Source organism: Lonchura striata, chromosome 1, assembly GCF_046129695.1.
Source record: "Lonchura striata isolate bLonStr1 chromosome 1, bLonStr1.mat, whole genome shotgun sequence".
NCBI classification, from domain to species: Eukaryota; Metazoa; Chordata; class Aves; order Passeriformes; family Estrildidae; genus Lonchura; species Lonchura striata.
In genome coordinates, this window is record NC_134603.1 from 895,501 (window position 1) to 912,509 (window position 17,009).

General features: G+C 52.3%; 2 protein-coding genes across 2 annotated transcripts in view; both read left to right on the forward strand.

Annotated features, from left to right (window-relative positions):
- Positions 1-789: 789 nt before the first annotated feature.
- HGH1 (HGH1 cochaperone) lies at positions 790-7,613 on the forward strand. Its single transcript, XM_021546807.2, has 6 exons — positions 790-1,328; positions 2,264-2,364; positions 3,770-3,868; positions 3,946-4,037; positions 5,256-5,378; positions 6,394-7,613. The coding sequence occupies exons 1-6, from the start codon at positions 790-792 to the stop codon at positions 6,535-6,537; spliced, it is 1,098 nt and encodes a 365-aa protein (XP_021402482.2). The 3' UTR covers positions 6,538-7,613.
- A 3,447-nt stretch (positions 7,614-11,060) lies between these two features.
- The window catches only part of MROH1 (maestro heat like repeat family member 1), a 74,940-nt gene continuing 68,991 nt past the window's right edge, over positions 11,061-17,009 (forward strand). Inside the window, exons 1-3 of the mRNA XM_077781500.1 lie at positions 11,061-11,082; positions 13,001-13,197; positions 15,919-16,050. Coding sequence (XP_077637626.1) covers positions 11,061-11,082; positions 13,001-13,197; positions 15,919-16,050 — 351 coding nt within the window. The remainder of the gene's footprint in view (positions 11,083-13,000; positions 13,198-15,918; positions 16,051-17,009) is intronic.

Here is a 17,009-nt window from a genome sequence, read left to right on the forward strand (position 1 = left end):
GGCGTGGGCTTCAGCTGGATCGGGAATTTGGCGCTGAGTTAAGGGATTTAGGGCTGGTTTTGGAAATTTGGGGCTGAGTTAAGGGATTTAGGGCTGGTTTTGGAATTTGGGGCTGAGTTAAGGGATTTAGGGCTGGTTTGGGAATTTGTCCCTGATTGAAGCGGTTTCAAGTGATTTCCGGGATTTAGGCCTGGTTCGGGTAATTTGGGGCTGATTTCCGAGATTTAGGCCGGGTTTAAGAGATTCGGAGAGGCCCCGGAACCGGGTTGCGGTTCGGGCCTCAGCGGGGCCCTGCCTGAGGGGCCGCGCCGCTCCTTTCCGTACAGCCGTCCTTCCCACAATGCCTCTCTGCCACAGCCCCTCCCCTTCCGGCTTTCCAGCCGCACCCCATTGGTTTAGCTCTTTACCGCCCCGCGCTTCGCGGCGCCGATTGGCTGCTCGGCCTGTCAATCACGCTGGTTGCCAGGCGAGGCCGACATTTTTGTGTCCCGACTATGGCGGCGCAGGAGGAGAAGACAGAGCCAGCGCTGAAACCAGTGCCGGTGGCGGCCGAGGCCCGCGAGCGCACACCACCTCGGCGGCACCGGCCCGGTGCGTGTTTCGTGGCCTGACCGGTTCCGTGACCTCACTGGCGCCTCGTGTGGGAGCCCGCACGGCGCTTTTCCGTACAACCCTCCCTTCCCGGCAGCGCACCCGCACCCCATTGGCTAACCCTCCCCACCTCCCAGTTTCCGCGGCGCTGATTGGCCGTCGCACCCTCCCGCCTCGCCGTTGCTAAGCGACGCGGCCATGGCGGCGGACGCGAAGGAGGCGGCGGCGATGGAGGAGGCGGAGAGCGATGGTGCCGCGGCGGCCGCGGCGCTGTCGGAGCTGGCGGCGCTGCTCTCTCCGTCCTCCCCCGCCGCTCCCGCGGCTGCCGAGGCCGCCCTGGCGCTGTCGGGCAGCGCCTCGGGCCGGGCGCTGCTGGCGGGACACCCCGCGGCCTTGGCGGCCTTGTGCGGCCTGGCCGCCTCGGCCTCGCGTGGCTCGGAGCCCGCCTTGGCCGCGCTGGTGAACGCGTCCTCGGAGCCGGCCGCGCTGGAGCCGCTCCTCCCCGCGGTCCCTTGGCTCGCCGAGCTCCTGCCCGGCTCCGGGCCGGCCTGCGGGGTGCTGGCCAACCTGGGCCGGGACGAGGCGGCGGCGCCGCGGGTGCTGCGGGCGCTGGGCCCCGGCGCGGGGCCGCTGCTGCGGGCGCTGAGCGCGGAGCGGCCGCCGGAGGAGCTCGGGGCGCTGCTCTGCAACCTCAGCCGGGCCCCGGAGGGACGGGCCGCGCTGCTGGAGCCATCGGGGTGAGATAAACGGTGTTTGGGGGGATTTATGGGGATTTTGGGGGGGATTTATGGAAGTTTTGGGGGGATTTATGGGGGTTTGGGGGGGATTTATGGGGGTTTGGGGGGGATTTATGGGGGTTTGGGGGGGATTTATGGGGGTTTGGGGGGATTTATGGGGGTTTGGGGGGGATTTATGGGGGTTTTGGGGGGACTTATGGGGGTTTGGGGGGGATTTATGGGGGTTTTGGGGTTTGGGGCGCTGCTCTGCAACCTCAGCCGGGCCCCGGAGGGACGGGCCGCGCTCCTGGAGCCATCGGGGTGAGATAAATGGGGTTTTGGGGGATTTATGGGGATTTTGGGGGGGATTTATGGAAGTTTTGGGGGGATTTATGGGGGTTTGGGGGGGATTTATGGGGGTTTGGGGGGATTTATGGGGGTTTTGGGGGGATTTATGGGGGTTTGGGGGGGATTTATGGGGGTTTTGGGGGGACTTATGGGGGTTTTGGGGGGATTTATGGGGGTTTTGGGGTTTGGGGCGCTGCTCTGCAACCTCAGCCGGGCCCCGGAGGGACGGGCCGCGCTGCTGGAACCATCGGGGTGAGATAAACGGGATTTTGGGGGATTTATGGGGATTTTGGGGGATTTATGGGGGTTTTGGGGGGTTTTATGGGGGTTTTGGGGGGATTTTTGGGGATTTTGGGGGGTTTTATGGGGATTTTGGGGGGTTTTATGGGGGTTTTGGGGGGGGTTGAGGTTTTTGGGGTGCTGCTGGAGCCCTCGGGGTGAGATAAACTGGGATTTTGGTGTTTTATTGGGATTTTTGGGGTGTTTTATGGGCGTTTTGGGGGGATTTTGGGATGTTTTATGGGGCATTTGGGGTGATTCTTTTGGGTTTTTTTTTTTGTGGCTTTTTAAGGATTTTGGGGTGATTTGGGGTGTTTTTGGTGTTCCAGGCGGGCGCTGCGGCGGCTCCTGGCGCTGCTGCGGGGCCCGGCCTCGGCGGCGCTGCGCAGAGGAGCCGCGGGAGCGCTCAGGAACTGCTGCTTCCAGCACGGTAAAAATCCACAATTCTGGGCCTTTCCCGACTTTTTTTAGGGACTTTTTAGGAATTTTTTGGGGTTTTTTTTTTGTTGTTGGCTTTGAGATTTTTTTCGAGATTTTTGGGGGAATTTTTGGTGAATATTCTGTGATTTTTTGGTAACTATTTTATCATTTTTGGTGAATATTTCGTGATCTCTTGGGGGGATTTTTTGGGAATATTTAGGGAATTTTTGGGTTTGTGGTTTTTGTTGCTTTGTTTGGGGATTTTTGGGAATATTTTGGGATTTTTGAGGGATTTTTTTGGAGAATGTTTTGGGTTTGTGGTTAAAAATCCTGGAATTTGAATCCTAAATAAAATCCTGGAATTTGAATCCTAACTAAGATCCTGGAATTTTGTGGAATCCTGTTAAAAATTCTGGAATTCCATGGAATCCCGACTAGAATCCTGGGATTTCTTGGAGTCCTGTTAAAAATCCTGGAATTCCAGAGAATCTTCTTAAAAATTCTGGAATTTCATTGAATCCCAACTAAAATCCTGGAAATCTGTGAAATCCTGACTAAAATAATGGAATTCCATTGAAATCCAAGCTAAAATCCTGGAATTCCATGGAATCCCAACTAAAATCCTGGAATTTCAGAGAATCCTCTTAAAAATCCTGAAATTCCTTGGAATCCCAACTAAAATTCTGGAAATCTGTGAAATCCTGACTAAAATAATGGAATTCCATTGAAATCCAAGCTAAAATCCTGGAATTCCATGGAATCCCAACTAAAATCCTGGAATTTCAGAGAATCCTCTTAAAAATCCTGAAATTCCTTGGAATCCCAACTAAAATTCTGGAAATCTGTGAAATCCTGACTAAAATAATGGAATTCCATTGAAATCTAAGCTAAAATCCTGGAATTCCATGGAATCCCAACTAAAATCCTGGAATTTCAGAGAATCCTCTTAAAAATCCTGAAATTCCTTGGAATCCCAACTAAAATTCTGGAAATCTGTGGAATCCTGACTAAAATAATGGAATTCCATTGAAATCCAAGCTAAAATCCTGGAATTCCATGGAATCCCGACTAAAATCCTGGAATTCCAGAGAACCCAAGCTAAAATCCTGGAATTTCTTGGGATCCTGGATGGGAAAAGAAGGAACGGCCTCGGGTTGGGATTTTTGGGAATGTTCCCCTGGAATTTATGGAATTCCGGGCTGCAATTCCAAACATTCCCAAAATTTTTCCCAAAATTCCAGGAGGGCAGAGCCAGGATAAAGCAGAATTGGGGGGGGGGGGGGGGAAATCCAAATTTTGGGGGGGATCCGCCTCGGTCCCGGTCCCGCTCCGCCTGGGGGCTCTTCCGGGATGTCGGGACGAGATTCCCGGAGGATTCCCGGAGGATTCCCGTGGAATTCCCGCGGAATTCCCAGAGAACCACGAGCGGCTGCTGAGCCCCGAGCTGGACGCGCTCCCGCTGCTGCTGCTGCCGCTGGCCGGCCCCGAGGAGCTCCCCGAGGAGGAGATGGAGCGTGAGTGGCTTTTCCGGGGGTTTTTTGGGAATTTTCGGGAATTCCCGGAATATTCCCGGCGGTTTTCCCCCTTGCAGAGCTGCCCGTGGATCTGCAGTACCTCCCCCCGGAGCACCGGCCGGAGGAGGAGCCGGAGATCCGCAAGATGCTGCTGGAGACGCTGATGCTGGTGCCGGATTTTGGGGCTCCTTCAGGAATTTGGGGGGTTCCATGAGGAATTTTGGGGGTTTTGGGAGTTCCTTGAGGAATTTTGGGAGTTTCTTGAGGAATTTGGGGGGTTCAGGGAGGAATTTTGGGGGTTTCGGGGAGTTCCTTGAGGAATTTTGGGTGTTCCTCGAGGAATTTGGGGGGGTTGAGGAGGAATTTTGGGGTTCTTAGAGGAATTTTGGGGGTTCCCTGAGTAATTTTGGGGGTTTGATGAGGAATTTTGGGGTTCCATATGAAATTTTGTAGTTCTTAGAGCAATTTTGGCAGTTCCATGAGCAATTTTGGGGGTTACTTGAGGAATTTTTGGGGTTTTAGGAGGAATTTTGTAGTTCTTAGAAGAATTTTGGGGGTTCCTTGAGGAATTTTGGGGGTTTGATGAGGATATTTGGGGTTCCATGAGAAATTTTGGGGGTCCTTGAAGAGTTTTTGGGGTTTTAGGAGGAATTTTGGAGTTCTTAGAAGAATTTTGGGGGTTCCTTGAGGAATTTTGGGGGTTTGATGAGAATTTTTGGGGTTACATGAGAAATTTTGGAGTTCTTAGAGCAATTTTGGGGGTTCCATGAGAATTTTTGGGGGTTCCATGAGAAATTTTGGGGGTTCCTTGAGGAATTTTGGGGATTTTTATGGGCTTTCTTGAGGAATTTTGGGCTTCCTTGAAGAATTTTGGGGGTTTGATTAAGATTTTTGGGGTTCTTTGAGGACTTTTGGCAGTTCCCTGAGGAATTTTGGGGTTCCATGAGAAATTTTGGGGTTTCTTGAGGAATTTTGGGGATTCCCTGAGGAATTTTGGGTTTCCTCGAGGAATTTCGGGGGTTCCCTGTGGATTTTTGGGTTTCCTTGGGGATTTTTGGGTTTCCTCGAGGAATTTCGGGGGTTCCCTGTGGATTTTTGGGTTTCCTTGGGGATTTTTGGGTTTCCTCGAGGAATTTCGGGGGTTCCCTGAGGATTTTTGGGTTCCTTGAGTTTTTTGGCCATCCCATCAGCAATTTTGGGTTTCCTCGTGGACATTTCGAACTTCTGCGAGAACTTCCCGATGTTCCACCACCAATTTCCACCTTTCGACCCCAAATTTCATCGCCAAGCCAGACTTTTTTGGGTTCTTCGAGGAATTTTGGCTTCCCACACCCAACGGGCAGCCGCGAATCCCCCAAAAATTCCCGATTTTTTTTCCCCCGAGCAGCTGGCGGCCACCAAGGCGGGGCGGGAGCAGCTGCGGCGCCGCGGTTCCTACCTGGTGCTGCGGGAGCTGCACGGCCGGGAGCGGGACCCCGCGGTGCTCGGCGCCTGCCACAACCTGATCCAGGTCAGCCGCGGCGCCGGCGCCGATCCGGCGCTCCCGGGACGCTTCCGGAGCCATTGGGGTGGTTCTGGTGTTGCCGGCACGGTTCCGGCATTCCCGGGGCAGTTCCGGAGCCATCGGGGCGGTTCTGGTGTTGCTGGTGCACTTCCGGGGTTGCCAGGGTAGTTCTGGAGCCGTTGGGGTGGTTCCGGTGCTGCCGGCACGATTCCGGCATTCCCGGGGCGGTTCCAGAGCCGTTGGAGCAGTTCCGGTGCTGCCGGCACGGTTCCGGCATTCCCGGGGCGGTTCCGGAGCCATTGGGGCGGTTCCGGTGTTGCCGGTGCAGTTCCGGCATTCCTGGGGTGGTTCCGGAGCCATCGGGGCAGTTCCGGTGCTGCCGGCACGGTTCCGGCATTCCTGGGGTAGTTCTGGAGCCGTTGGGGCGGTTCCGGTGTTGCTGGCACGGTTCCGGTGTTCCTGGGGTGGTTCTGGAGCCGTTGGAGCGGTTCCGGTGCTGCCGGCACGGTTCCGGTGTTCCTGGGGTGGTTCCGGAGCCGTTGGGGCGGTTCCGGTGTTGCCGGTGCAGTTCCGGCGTTCCTGGGGTGGTTCCGGAGCCATTGGAGCGGTTCCAGTGTTGCCGGCACGGTTCCGGTGTTCCTGGGGTAGTTCCAGAGCCATTGGGGCAGTTCCGGTGCTGCCGGTGCAGTTCCGGCATTCCTGGGGTGGTTCTGGAGCTATTGGGGCGGTTCCGGAGCCATTGGAGCGGTTCTGGTGTTGCCGGCACGGTTCCGGTGTTCCTGGGGCGGTTCCAGAGCCGTTGGGGCGGTTCTGGTGTTGCCGGCACAATTCCGGTGTTCCTGGGGCGGTTCCAGAGCTGTTGGGGTGGTTCCGGTGTTGCCGGTGCAGTTCCGGCATTCCCGGGGCGGTTCCAGCATTTCCAGGACGGTTCCGGCACGTTCCCAATGTGGTTCCAGAACATTCTCCAGGCAGTTCTGGCACGTTCCCGGCACGTTCCCGGCACGTTCCCGGTGTCCCGCAGGTGCTGATCGGGGAGGAGCCGGAGGCGGCCATGGAGAACCTGCTGGAGGTGCCGATCCCACCGGAGCTGCGGCAGCGCTTCGCCGACATGGACGCGGAGGAGGAGCGGCGGCGGAGGGAGGAACCGGCGGAGACGGCCGGGTGACACCACAACGTCACCAGAACGTCACCAGAACGTCACCAGAACGTCACCAGAACATCACTGGAGTGTCACCAGAACATCACTGGAATGTCACCAGAATGTCACCAGAACGTCACCGGAATGTCACCAGAGTGTCACCAGAACATCACCAGAACGTCACCAGAACATCACCAGAATGTCACCAGAATGTCACCAGAACGTCACCAGAATGTCACCAGAACATCACCAGAACATCACTGGAGCGTCACCAGAACGTCACCAGAACGTCACCAGAACATCACCAGAACGTCACCAGAGGAGCGTCACCAGAGTGTCACCAGAACATCACCAGAACGTCACCAGAACATCACTGGAACGTCACCAGAACATCACTGGAGCGTCACCAGAACGTCACCAGAACGTCACCAGAACGTCACCAGAATGTCACCAGAACATCACCAGAACATCACCAGAACATCACCGGAGCGTCACCAGAACGTCACCAGAACGTCACCAGAACATCACTGGAACATCACCAGAATGTCACCGGAGCGTCACCAGAACATCACTGGAGCGTCACCAGAACATCACCAGAACGTCACCAGAACGTCACCAGAACATCACTGGAGTGTCACCAGAACGTCACCAGAACATCACCAGAGCGTCACCGGCACGTCACCGGCACGTCACCAGCAGGGACCGTGGGGACAGCGGGGTGGGGTCTCCAGGGGCCACCACGGGGACAACGCGGTGATCATAAAGAACCATCGTGGTGGCAATGAGGTGTCCCCAAAACCACCAGGGTGACAACGGGGTGGCTCTGAGGCTCGGCGTGGTGGCAATGGGACGGTGTCCCCAAAAAGCCACCGTGGTGGCCATGGGGTGTCCACGAAGAGCCACCATGATGAGAACGTGGTGTCCCCAAGGGCCACCATGAGATGTCCTCAAGGGCCAAGTGGTGGCATTGGGACAATGTCCTCAAGGAGCCGCTGGGGTGGCGCTGGGATGGTGTCCCCCAAAAGCCACCAGGGTGACAATGGGGTGTCCCCAGGGCCACCGGGGTGTCCCAAAGTTGCCCAATTAAAGGTTTTCACCCCAAAGCTGCCGTGAACTCCTGGGCTTGGGGACAACCGAGACCTTTGGGGACATCTGGGGGGGGTTTGGGGACATTTGGGGGGTTTAGGGACATTTTGGGAGATTTGGGGACACTGGGGGGATTTTGGGACAATTTGGGGACACGGGGGGGATTTGGGGGCAGAATTTGGGGACATTGGGCGGGTTTGGGGACACCAGGGCGGATTTGGGGACATTTGGGACAAATTTGGGACAATTTGGGGACACCGGGGGGGATTTGGTGACATTTGGGACAAATTTGGGACAATTTGGGGACACCGGGGGGGATTTGGGGACATTTGGGACAATTTGGGGACATTTGGGACAATTTGGGGACACCGGGGGGGATTTGGTGACATTTGGGACAAATTTGGGGACATTTGGGACAATTTGGGGACATTTGGGACAAATTTGGTGACATTTGGGACAAATTTGGGGACATTTGGGACAAATTTGGGGACATTTGGGACAATTTGGGGACATTTGGGACAATTTGGGGACACCGGGGGGGATTTGGTGACATTTGGGACAAATTTGGGGACATTTGGGACAATTTGGGGACATTTGAGACAATTTGGGGACATTTGAGACAATTTGGGGACATTTGGGACAATTTGGGGACATTTGGGACAAATTTGGGAACATTTGGGACAAATTTGGGAACATTTGGGACAATTTGGGGACATTTGGGACAATTTGGGGACATTTGGGACAAATTTGGGAACATTTGGGACAATTTGGGGACATTTGGGACAAATTTGGGAACATTTGGGACAATTTGGGGACATTTGGGACAATTTGGGGACATTTGGGACAAATTTGGGAACATTTGGGACAATTTGGGGACATTTGGGACAATTTGGGAACATTTGGGACAATTTGGGGACATTTGGGACAAATTTGGGAACATTTGGGACAATTTGGGGACATTTGGGACAAATTTGGTGACATTTGGGACAATTTGGGGACATTTGGGACAATTTGGGGACGCCGCGTCCGTTCCCCTCCCGCCCCACCAGGGGGCGCCGGCAGCGCGGGGCCCGCAGGCCACGCCCCCTCCCAGCACAGCCAATCAGGGATCGGGGGCGTGGCCTCAGCGGCCAATTCACTTCCATTGGGTGGGCGTGGCCTGTGGCGGTGGGCGTGGCCGCCGCACCCGGAAGCGGCGCCGGGCGCGTCCAGGTGAGCGCGGGTGGGGGGGGAGGAGAAATTTGGGGGAAATTCGGGGAAATTCGGGAATTTTCGGGGATTTTGGGGAATTTTCGCCATGCGGGAGGATCAGGGAAGGGGAAACTGCCGGGAAACGCCGAGGCCTGGCCGGGACCCGCCCCCCGGGACCTCCCTGCCCCTCCTTCCCCCATTCCCGGAGGGAAAATCCCAAAATTTGGGACATCGGGACCCCCCGGGGGGGAATTTTTAGGATCGGGGACGCCCCAGGAACGGGAAATTTTAGGATTGAAACCCCCCCTCAGGAACGGGAATTTTTAGGATCGAGACCCCCCCTGGAACGGGAATTTTCCCCTAGAAATAGGAATTTTTTTAGGAATTTTTTAGGAATTTTTTGGGGAATTTTTGCCCAAATTTCCTCGGGAATGTCCTCGGACAAGGGCAGGGAAAATGATCCTGGAAAAGTCTGGAATGTCGCCCCTGGATGGGAATTTTTTAAAAAAAAATCTGAATTTTCCCCTTTTTTATTTTTAATTTTGGTTTTTCCTTCTCCCAAATCTCGGGATTTCATTTCCTGGTTTTTCTTTTTTTTTTTTTTTTTTTGTTTTGCCTGGAAAAAATTCCCTCCCTCCTCTCCCGGGTTTTAGGGCCAAATATTTGGGACAAGGCCCTGGAGTTCGGGGTTGGATTAATGGGACACTGGAATTCCAGAGGGAGGGGGGGAAATCTGGGATTGGCATGCCAGAGGGAGAAAATTTGGGATTGAGATTCCAAGGAAAAGTGGGATTGGGATTCCAGAGGGGGAAAAAAACTGGGATTGAAATTCCAGAATTCCAGAGGGAGGGAAAAAAAAAACAAAAACAAAACAACCAATTCCAAATAAATTGGAATGCCAAAGGGGAAAAAATTTGGGATTGGGATTCCAGAGGGGGGAAAAAAATTGGAATTGGAATTCCAGAAAAATCTGGGATTGGGATTCCATGGGTTGGTGGGGGGGGGGTGGAATTTGGGGTTGAAATTGCAGAGAGGGGGAAAAAACTGGGATTGGAATTCTACAAAAATTTGGAATTCCAGAGGGGGGAAAATCTGGGATTTGGATTCCAGGGAGGGAAAAAAAAAAGAAATCTGGGATCGGAATTCCAGAAAAATCTGGGATTGGAATTCCAGAAAAACCTGGGATTGGGATTCCAGGAAATCCCGGGATTGGGATTCCAGGAAATTCCGGGATTGGGATTGCAGAAAAATCTGGGATCGGAATTCCAGAAAAATCTGGGATCGGAATTCCAGGAAAACCCGGGATTGGGATTGCAGAGAATCCCGGGATTGGGATTCCAGGAAAACCCGGGATTGGGATTCCAGGAAATTCCGGGATTGGGATTCCAGGAAATCCTGGGATTGGGATTCCAGGAAATCCTGGGATTGGGATTCCAGGAAAACCCGGGATTGGGATTCCAGGAAATTCCGGGATTGGGATTGCGGAGGGGGGATGGGGTTGGGATTTGGGGAATTTTGGGGGATTTCCAAGTTTTTCCCCTTTCAGGATCCTCGGGAAGAGGAGGAGGAGGAATCCCGGGATGAGGCGGCTCCCACCTGGATGAGGCCGGATCCCATGGAAGCTTCCGGAATTCCGGGATCTCTCCTGGACTGGCGGCACCCGGAATTCCCGGCACCGGGAGCCTGAATCCCTCCTGGGGCTGGAGCGGAGAATTCCCACGGAATTCCTGCCTGGAGCAGGGAATTCCCACCTGGAGCAGAGAATTCCCACCTGGAGCAGAGAATTCCCACCTGGAGCAGAGAATTCCCACAGAATTCCTGCTGGGATCAGAGAATTCCCATTTAATTCCCACCAGGATCAAAAAAATTCCCAACTGGAGCAGAGAATTCCCACCAGGAGCAGAGAATTCCTGCTGAATTCCCGCTGAGATCAGAAAATTCCCACTGGGATCAGAGAATTCCCACTGAATTCCCACCTGGGTCTGAGAATTCCCACCTGGAGCAGAGAATTCCCACTGAATTCCCACCTGGGTCTGAGAATTCCCACCTGGAGCAGAGAATTCCTGCTGGGATCGGAAAATTCCCACTGAATTCCCAGTGAGATCAGGGAGTTCCCATTGAATTCTGGTCCTGCCGGGATCAGGGAATTCCCGCTTTTCCCTGGAATTCCCGCCGGGAATTCCGGCTTTTCCCTGGAATTCCCGCCAGGAATTCCCGCTTTTCCCTGGAATTCCGCGCCCGTCCCGGCCGGGCTGGAGCCGCGCAGCCGCAGCATGGTGGAGTCGCGCGTCCGCCGTGAGTGCCCCGAATTCCCGCCGGGAATTCCCAAATTCCAGCCGGGAATTCCCAATTTCCAAAAAAAGGGCGGAGAAACGGGGGAAAATGGGAAAGAGTGGGGGAAAATTGGGGAAAAAAGCGGGAAAATTGGGAAAAAAAAGGTGGAAATGGCAGGAAAAAATGGGGAAAAAGGAGAAAAATGGAGGAAACGAAAAGGGGAAATTGGGAAACGTTTGGAGGAAAATTGGGGGGAAAAAAGGGGAAAATGATGGGAAAAATTGGGGAAAATGGTGGGAAAAATTGGGAAAATGGTGGGAAAAATTGGGAAAATTTTGGGGCAGGTGTGGGTGATAATTCCGGGATTCTGGAATGTTCCAGCGCTGGCGCTGCTGGAGGCGGGCGGGGAAAATTGGGAAAAATGGGAAAGAAAAGGGGAAAAAATGGGGAAAAAAAAGGAGGAAAATGGGAAAGAAAGGGGGGGAAATGGAGGGGGAAATTGGAGGGGAAAATTGGGGGAAAAAAGGGGGAAATTGGGGAAAAAGAGGAAATGGAGGAAAAAAAGGGGGAAATTGAGAAAAAAGGGGAAAATGGCGGGAAAAATTGGGAAAGAAAGGAAAAATTGAGGGGAAGTTTGGGAATAAGGGGGGAAATGGAGAAAATGGGGGAAATGGGGAAGAAATGGGGGGGAAAATGGGAAAACAAGGGAAAAAAGGGAAAACTATGGAAAAAATTGGAAAAAAAGGCGGAAAAATTTGGGAATGGAAGGAAAAAATGGAGGAAAAAAAAGGGGAAAAGGGAAAAGATGGAGGAAAAAATTGGGGAAAAAAGGAAAAAATGGAGGAAAAAACTGGGAAAAAATGGGGAAAATTTGGGAGGCGGGAGTGGGGCCTGGGGACGCTAATTCCGGTTTTTTGGGCGGTTCCAGGGCCGGCGCCGGCGCTGCTGGAGGCGGCCGGGGGAAATTGGGGAAAATTGGGAAAAACGGGAAAAATGGGAAAGAAAAGGGGAAAAAATGGGGAAAAAAAAAGGGGGGGAAATGGGAAAGAAAGGGGGGAAACGGAGGGGGAAATTGGAGGGGAAAATGGAGGAAAAAATTGGCGGGAAAAAATTGGGAGAAAAGGGCGGGAAAATCGTGAAAAATGGAGAAAAAAATGGGGGAAAATGGGGAAAAAATGGGAAAAATGGGGAAAAAATTGGGGGAAAATGGGGAAAAATGAGGAAAAATGGGGGAAAAATTGGGGAAAAAAGGGAAAAAATGGGGAAAAATTTGGGAAAAATTGGGGAAAAATGGGAAAAATTGGGGAAAAATGAGGAAAAATGGGGAAAAATTGGGGAGAAATGGGGAGAAATGGGGAAAAATGGGGAAAAATGGGGGAAAATGGAAAAAAATTGGGTAAAAATCGGGAAAAATTGGGAAAAATGGGAAAAAATTGGGGAAAAATAGGGAAAAATTGGGAAAAAATCGGGGGAAAATGGGGAAAAAATTGGGGAAAAAATGGGGAAAAAATTGGGGGAAAATGGGGAAAAATGGGGAAAAATTGGGGAAAAATTGGGGAAAATGGGGAAAAAATTGGGGAAAAAATGGGGAAAAAATTGGGGGAAAATGGGGAAAAATGGGGAAAAATTTGGAAAAAATCGGGGAAAGAAAGGAAAAAATTGGGGAAAATCGGGAAAAAGTGGGGAAAAAATTAGGGAAAAAATGGAAAAAATTGGGGAAAAATTGGGGAAAAATTGGAGAAAAATTGGGACAAAATGGGAAAAAATGGAAAAAAATTGGGGAAAAAAATGGGGAAAAATTGGGGGAAAATGGGGAAAAAATTGGGAAAAAAAAGGGAAAAAATTGGGGAAAATTGGGGAAAAATGGGGTAAAATGGGGAGTATTGGGGAGGCGGTGTGGGCACTGTCGGGCACTCATTCTGTTTTCGGACCCTGGCAGGGCTGGCGCTGGCGCTGCTGGAGGCGGGCGCGGCGCCGGGCGCGGAGCCGGAGGCGCGGGCGGCGCTGGGCGCGGCGCTGGGCGCGCTGGGCGCCGCCGAGCCCGAGGAGCTGCTGGGAGCCTGCGGCCACTTCCTGCAGCAGCACCCCAGGGTGCGCCACGGGATTGGGGTGATTGGGGTGATTGGGGTGATTGGGGTATTGGGGGGATTGGGGTTATTGGGGTGATTGGGGTGATTGGGGTGATTGGGGTGATTGGGGTTATTGGGGTGATTGGGGTGATTGGGTTATTGGGGTGATTGGGGTGATTGGGTTATTGGGGTGATTGGGTGATTGGGGTTATTGGGTTATTGGGGTGATTGGGGTTATTGGGGTTATTGGGGTGATTGGGTTATTGGGGTGATTGGGGTATTGGGTTATTGGGTTATTGGGTTATTGGGGTTATTGGGTGATTGGGTGATTGGGTTATTGGGTTATTGGGGTGATTGGGGTGATTGGGTGATTGGGGTATTGGGGTTATTGGGTTATTGGGTTACTGGGTTATTGGGTTATTGGGGTTATTGGGGTATTGGGTGATTGGGGTTATTGGGTGATTGGGTTATTGGGTTATTGGGTTATTGGGGTGATTGGGGTTATTGGGTGATTGGGTTATTGGGTTATTGGGGTGATTGGGGTGATTGGGTGATTGGGGTATTGGGGTATTGGGGTGATTGGGGTGATTGGGTTATTGGGGTTATTGGGGTTATTGGGGTGATTGGGTTATTGGGTGATTGGGGTTATTGGGGTATTGGGTTATTGGGGTTATTGGGTTATTGGGGTTATCGGGGTTATTGGGGTTATTGGGGTATTGGGGTGATTTGGGTTATTGGGGTTATTGGGGTGATTGGGTGATTGGGGTGATTGATTGGGGTATTGGGTGATTGGGTTATTGGGGTGATTGGGTTATTGGGGTGATTGGGTTATTGGGGTTATTGGGGGTTATTGGAGATTATTTGGGTTATTGGGGCTATTGGGGATTATTTGGGTTATTGATTTGGGGATTATTGGGGTTATTGGGGATTATTTGGGTTATTGGGGTGATTGGGGATTATTGGGGATTATTTGGGTTATTGGGGTGATTGGGGATTATTTGGGTTATTGATTTGGGGATTATTGGGGTTATTGGGGGATCTGGGGGGTCTAAAGGGACTTTCTGGGGGGTTTGGGGGATTATTGGGGATTTTTAGGTGTTTTTGGGTGTTTTTGGGGATTTTTTTAAGGGATTTTCTGGGTGTTTTGGGGGATTATTGGGGATTTTTGGGGATTTTTTTGGGGAGATTTTAGGGGATTTTTTAGGGAATTTTTTAAAAGGGATTTTCTGGGGGTTTTGGGGGATTATTGGGGATTTTTTGGGGTGTTTTGGGGGGTTTTTTGGGGATTTTTTAAAGGGATTTTTTGGGTGTTTTTGGGGATTTTTTTAAGGGATTTTCTGGGTGTTTTGGGGGATTATTGGGGATTTTTGAGTGTTTCTGGGGATTTTTTGGGGATTTTTTTAAAGGGATTTTCTGGGTGTTTTGGGGGATTATTGGGGATTTTTGGGGATTTTTTGGGGGGGATTTTGGAGATTTTTGGGGGGATTTCTTGGGGATTTTTAAAAGGGATTTTTGGGGATTCTTTGAGGGGATTTTAGGGGATTTTTCTGGGATTTTTTAAAAGGGATTTTCTGGGTGTTTGGGGGGATTTTTGGAGATTTTCTGGGGCTTTTGGGGGATTTTGGGGGCTTTGGGGGTTTTTTGGGGATTTTTTGTGGATTTTTTGGGGGGATTATTGGGGATTTTGGGGGATTTTATGGAGATTTTCTGGGGATTCTGGGGGATTTTGGGGGGATTTTGGGGGGATTTATGGGGATCGTGGCCTCCATTTCCCATTTTCCCATCCCAAATTCCCAAATTCCTGTTTTTTTTGGGATTCCAGCTGCCCTGGCCCTGGCGGGTATTTCCATTTCCCATTTTCCCAAATTCCCAAATTCCCGTTTTTTGGGATGGCAGCTGCCCTGGCCCTGGCGGGTGTTTCCATTTCCCATTTCCCCATTTTCCCAAATTCCCAAATTCCCGTTTTTTTTGGGATGGCAGCTGCCCTGGCCCTGGCGGGTGTTTCCATTTCCCATTCTCCCAATCCCAAATTCCCAAATTCCCGTTTTTTTTGGGATGGCAGCTGCCCTGGCCCTGGCGGGTGTTTCCATTTCCCATTCTCCCAATCCCAAATTCCCAAATTCCCGTTTTTTTTGGGATTCCAGCTGCCCTGGCCCTGGCGGGTGTTTCCATTTCCCATTCTCCCAATCCCAAATTCCCAAATTCCCGTTTTTTGGGATTCCAGCTGCCCTGGCCCTGGCGGGTGTTTCCATTTCCCATTTTCCCATTTTTTCATCCCAAATTCCCGTTTTTTTGGGATGGCAGCTGCCCTGGCCCTGGCGGGTGTTTCCATTTCCCATTTCCCCATTTTCCCAAATTCCCAAATTCCCGTTTTTTTGGGATTCCAGCTGCCCTGGCCCTGGCGGGTGTTTCCATTTCCCATTCTCCCATCCCAAATTCCCAAATTCCCGTTTTTTTTGGGATGGCAGCTGCCCTGGCCCTGGCGGGCGTTTCCATTTCCCATTCTCCCAATCCCAAATTCCCAAATTCCCGTTTTTTTGGGATGGCAGCTGCCCTGGCCCTGGCGGGTGTTTCCATTTCCCATTCTCCCAATCCCAAATTCCCAAATTCCCGTTTTTTGGGATTCCAGCTGCCCTGGCCCTGGCGGGAGTTTCCATTTCCCATTTTCCCATTTTTTCATCCCGAATTCCCGTTTTTTGGGATTCCAGCTGCCCTGGCCCTGGCGGGTGTTTCCATTTCCCATTCTCCCAATCCCAAATTCCCGAATTCCCGTTTTTTGGGATTCCAGCTGCCCTGGCCCTGGCGGGAGGCCGTGCTGGCCTCGGTGGCCGCGGCGATCCGGAGCCGCCTCCCGGATCTCGGCGCCGGAGCCGCGGCGGCCGCGGCCGCGCTGGCGGCGCAGGAGATGGAGCGCGGCAAGGTCGGCACCAAATCCCCAAATTCCCATCCCGGGATTCCCGTTCCCGCAATTCCCCGATCCCGAATCCCAGATCCCATCCCAAATCCCGGAATTCCCCAATCCTGGAATTCCCATTCCCGGAATTCCCCGATCCCGAATCCCAAATCCCAGTGTTCCCCCTCCTGGAATTCCCCAATCCCAGATCCCATCCCAAATCCCGGAATTCCCCATCCTGGAATTCCCCAATCCCAGAATTCCCCAATCCCAGATCCCAAATCCCAGTGTTCCCAAATCCCAGAGTTCCCCAATCCCAGAATTCCCCAACCCCAGAATTCCCCAATCCCTGATTTCCCAGATCCCAGAATTCCCCAATCCCTGATTTCCCAGATCCCGGAATTCCCCATCCTGGAATTCCCCAATCCCGGAATTCCCATTTCCAGAATTCCCCGATCCCGAATCCCAGATCCCATCCCAAATCCCGGAATTCCCCGATCCCACCCAAATCCCAGAGTTCCCCAATCCCAGAGTTCCCAAAGTCCAGAATTCCCCGATCCCAGAATTCCCAATTCCTGAATCCCAAATACTGAATCCCAGATTCCAGAATTCCCAATCCCAAATCCCAGAATTCCCATCCCAGAATTCCCAATCTCAAATCCCAAAATTCCCAGTCCCAAATCCCAGAATTCCCAATCCCAAATCCCAGAATCCCAAATCCCAGAATTCCCAATCCCAAATCCCAAACCCCAAATCCCAGAATTCCCAATCTCAAATCCCAAAATTCCCAGTCCCAAATCCCAGAATTCCCAATCCCAAATCCCAGATTTTCCAGGCTCCCCTCCCACGGCAAATTGGGATTTGGGGTTGAGATCATTCCTGGAATTTCTCCTGGGATTTTTCCTGGGATTTTTCCTGGGATTCCCCTTTGGATTCCCCCTGGGATTTTCCCTGTGATTTCCCCTGGAATTTTTCCCGGGGGTTTT

Coding starts and splice junctions, on each gene's coding strand:
- HGH1 (XM_021546807.2), top strand. CDS start 790: ATGGCGGCGGACGCGAAGGAGGCGGCGGCGATGGAGGAGGCGGAGAGC. Junction 1,329..2,263: donor GCGCTGCTGGAGCCATCGGG/GTGAGATAAACG, acceptor TTGGTGTTCCAG/GCGGGCGCTGCGGCGGCTCC. Junction 3,869..3,945: donor CCCCGAGGAGGAGATGGAGC/GTGAGTGGCTTT, acceptor TCCCCCTTGCAG/AGCTGCCCGTGGATCTGCAG.